At 54.2% G+C, this 3,841-nt stretch overlaps 1 protein-coding gene across 3 annotated transcripts in view; it reads right to left on the bottom strand.

Annotated features, from left to right (window-relative positions):
• Positions 1-3,621, bottom strand: part of Fmnl2 (formin like 2) — a 254,474-nt gene extending 250,853 nt beyond the window's left edge. Inside the window, exon 1 of one of the 3 annotated variants that reach the window (XM_026778859.1) lies at positions 3,158-3,621. In XM_026778859.1, coding sequence (XP_026634660.1) covers positions 3,158-3,274 — 117 coding nt within the window. In that variant the 5' untranslated portion in view covers positions 3,275-3,621. The remainder of the gene's footprint in view (positions 1-3,157) is intronic. The other 2 variants (XM_026778861.1, XM_026778860.1) reach the window with 2 other exon arrangements.
• Positions 3,622-3,841: the final 220 nt, after the last annotated feature.

Genomic DNA, 3,841 nt, shown 5'->3' with positions numbered 1-3,841 from the left:
TTTTTTTTTTTTTTTTTTAGGTACATACAACTCAACTCACACAAGCTGCTGGGGTAAAGACTATGGTCACCGAGTAGATGTCTAATCTCTGAAATAAGATGGACTTGTGTCACTTTAATTTTTATTTTTAGGTTTTAAGTATTCTAGAGCTGGAGGTTGAGGGGAAGTGCTTTTCTAACCTGAAACAGCTTGTTAATTGTTGATGTAAGCTGTGCTTACAATGAGGCGTTTGTAGACTTTCCTAAATCTAGTTTCCTTCCCAAAATCCCTTGTGATCTTTATTATATAAGGAAGTGAAATGGATCTGGTGTGGTGGCACACACATAAGCCCAGCATGCAGGGGGCTAAGGTAGGTAGACAGAAGCCTGTGGTCAGCCTGGGTACATGGCGAGGTAGAGGTGGGAAGGGAACTAACATCAATAATGCCAACGTGTGGGCTGGAGAGATGGCTCAGAGGTTAAGAGCACTAGCTGCTCTTCCAGAGGTCTTGAGTTCAATTCCCAGCAACCACATGGTGGCTCACAACCATCTGCTATGAGATCTGGCACTGTATACTGGAAAGTGTATATATAATAAATAAATAATTAAAAAAAATAATGCCAACGTGTTTCTCCTTACTCCAGGATGGGAAATCATAAATACATGTATATATAAAAGTACTATCTCATAAAATCTCCCTCCTAAAATGTGTCCTTCAAGCTTAATGTCCAGGATTAAGTATTTCTGACGCCTTCAGCAACTCAGGAAACTGAAAGAAAAACAAAGCAGAGTACACTGAGTCAATAACCTCAGGGAGAGGGGACAGGAGAGACCAACAGCGGATGGGATGATCTGGGAGGGTTGCCTTCAGCCTGCTTCACTCGTCTCTCAACAGCAAGGGGAACTTAGACGGGTGTGTAAACATCAGCCTCCAAGTATTTCCCTAACACAAGGATTACAAAAGTCTTTAACTTTCAAAAAAAAAAAGGCAGCATATTTTCTGGTTTTGTTTTTTGTTTGAGAAACTAGACTACTCTAAACAGCTTACAAAAGAATTGCATCCAGTTAACTGTGTGACACAAGGTGGAGAAAAAGTAGCCACAACAAACTGCAGACACTGACACCCCAAGGAGCCTGGGATTTACAATCATAAAAGTCTTCAGACTTCACTCTGTGACCTGCTGGACTCAATAGGAGCACAAATCCACCATGTTAATGAAGGGCATTATTTTCCTAAAGATTAATTCCTACCATGTGTTATTAATCAGCAGAGTAACTGAAAGCTCATGCAAAAAAATGCTCTCCCAGTTGAGTAGAACTTAATTGCATTATTGTTATTAGCATGACTGCTGCACGGCCTTCCCTGTGTCATAGGCTCCCCCGCTCCAAGCTCCAAGTACTCAGTCTGCCTCTCTCTCTCTCTCTTTCTCCCTCTCTGTCCCTCTCTCTCTCCCTCTCTGTCCCTCTCTCTCTCCCTCTCCCTCTCCTTCTCCCTCTCCTTCTCCCTCTCCCTCTCCCCCCCTCTTTCTCTCTCTCTCTCTCCCTCTCCCTCTCTGGCACACAGAAAGACAAGACAGACATACAGACAACATCACACTATGAAGAGAAAAGAAAAGCAGCAAACCCAAAAAAAGGCCTGAGAGGCCATGTCTGTCTGTCACCAACAGTTTTTTCAAGAAACACCGTTTGTCTCTGGAAAGCCGGGTCAAGTATGCACCAGACTGCCTTGAGAAGTAATTACGCTTGGGCTGTTTCATTTCACAGCGTCCCATCTTGCATAACGTGGGAGCAGCTGTGGGAGATCACAGACGATGCAAAGCAAAACAGGCAACCACATCTTTCTCCCCCGTGTTAACAGCAATTTCCAGGGGGCCTAAAAAGGCTGCAGCCTCTGTGCTCCCTGAGCGCACAAAGCCAGCCTGCCATCCAGAACGCGTTCTCAGTACCAAAGCAGCCCCTTTTCAAGGGGATGAAGAAAGGCAGTTCCAATGTCTCAGTCAACGGTCAAATCTCAGAAAACCAACTTTTGATCCAAGGCTTGAGACCTTTCCCAAAGTTCTTAAGTTACATGCCAAAATTCTCTCAGGTAGACACGGGGCTTGGCCGCCTCCATCACAAGTTCCTCTAGCTCTGGCTGCCTTGTCTTGCAGGGGTTTAGAAAAAGGGAAACAGAATGTGAAGTCTAGGAGCCAGGCGGTCGCCCACCCCACCCCCACTCCCCATTTCCTTCCCAACATCCCTTAAGAGAAGCTGGGACCTTAAGTGCAGGAACCAACTGCACTTGAGACCCTTGCTGGGGCAAGGGAAGAAGCGTCACACCCTTTTGAGTTCCCAGTAAGGCAGACTCCGGTTGGGAAGGGCCCAGAAACTTAGTCGCGAAAGAAAATGGAGAGGATTCCAGTCTTTGGTTGGGAAGCTGGAACGGGAAGGCTGAGAGATGGGGAATGCGGGAGGGAGCCGTGGACTCAGCTGGAAGAACCTGAGGTCGCCCGAGAAGTCAGGACAGCTCTTAACACGTCCCAGCCAAACTGCACATTTTTGTGGTTTAAGATTTAAGACCAAAGAGAACACACTGAGGTTCTCCCCCGCTCGGGGCGCTTCTCCCCCGTCTGGGTTTCAGATGCCTCCTCCTCGCGGAGGGACCCCGGCGCCACTCTGCTGCCGGCCTCCTCTTTCTCTTTCCGGGGAGCTGTCCATCTGCCCAGCCGAGATGTCCACCCTCCAAGTTCGCCTGACCAAGTGCGGGCGCGGCGCCTGCGGCCAGCCACCTGCGCGCGTCTGCTGCAGACCCCGCAGGCCCAGAGCTGGGTGTCCAGGGGATGCTGCGCAGGGAGTCGGAGTCTGCTGGCTGGTTTTCATTCTTTAAACAAAAAGCCTTAGCTGCTAACCGCTCATTCGTCCCCGGCCAGCCACCTTCCCTTCACACCCACGCTGCACCTCCCGGCACACGCGCTGCGAGGTGCCGCTCCCGCCAGACAATGGGTTCGTGGCCGGCGGGGTAGTCCGGCCCAAGGCCCTTTCCCCATCCCAGGACCCGAAGAGAGAGCAAGGAGAGAGACCGAGAGAAGCGAGGCAGGGAGCCCACAATGGGGAAGGTGCGAGCGAGCCTCGCCCTCAGGACGGGAGGATTGGGTCCAGCTGCGCCGCCTGCCCCACCGGGGCCCCGCTGCGTACTCACCAGCACGATGGCAAAGCGCTCCTCCAGTTCACCTGGCTCGGGCATCGGCAGCTTCAATGGCACGTTGTGCGCCCTGAAATCGGTCTGCTGCGAGTCCATGCTCCCCGCGTTGCCCATGTCGGCTGCGTGCTGGAGCCCCGGCTGGCTCCCGGGCCCTCGCGTCCGCGTCCGAAATGCCCACAGCCCCGGGCGCTCGGCTCCCGCCCTCTGCCGCGTCCCGGAGAGCGTTCCGCTCACACCGCTCCCTAGCAGAGGTCCGAGCCCAGCCGGTCCCCAGCTGCCCTCATGCTCCCCGCCGCCCCGGCGCCGCCCCGGCCTCTGTGCCTCGCGAGGGGTCTGCAGGGCGCGGGGCGCCGATCCGCATGGTGCTCCCGCCGGCCCCGCCGGCTCCCGCGGCCGCTCGCGCGCTCCTGCTCCTCGGCCTCACGCCCCGGACCGCAACCGCTCTAACACCTCAGCCCCGGCCCCACGGCGAGCGGATGATCGCGCACCGCCAGCCGACACAATGCCCCCTCTCGGCCCCCGCCCCCGGCCCGGCTCCTCCCACACGCCCCGCGGACTGCCGGGACACGTAGTTTCGGCCCAAACCGGCCACGCGCAGAAACTGCTCGCGCTCCTGGAGGGCCGCGCTGTGGTTGGGCTGTTTGCAGCAAGGACCAGCTGGACGCGTGAAGTGGCTTTTGT

Source organism: Microtus ochrogaster, chromosome 4, assembly GCF_000317375.1.
Source record: "Microtus ochrogaster isolate Prairie Vole_2 chromosome 4, MicOch1.0, whole genome shotgun sequence".
NCBI lineage: Eukaryota > Metazoa > Chordata > Mammalia > Rodentia > Cricetidae > Microtus > Microtus ochrogaster.
This window is presented reverse-complemented; position numbering and strand designations above follow the sequence as displayed.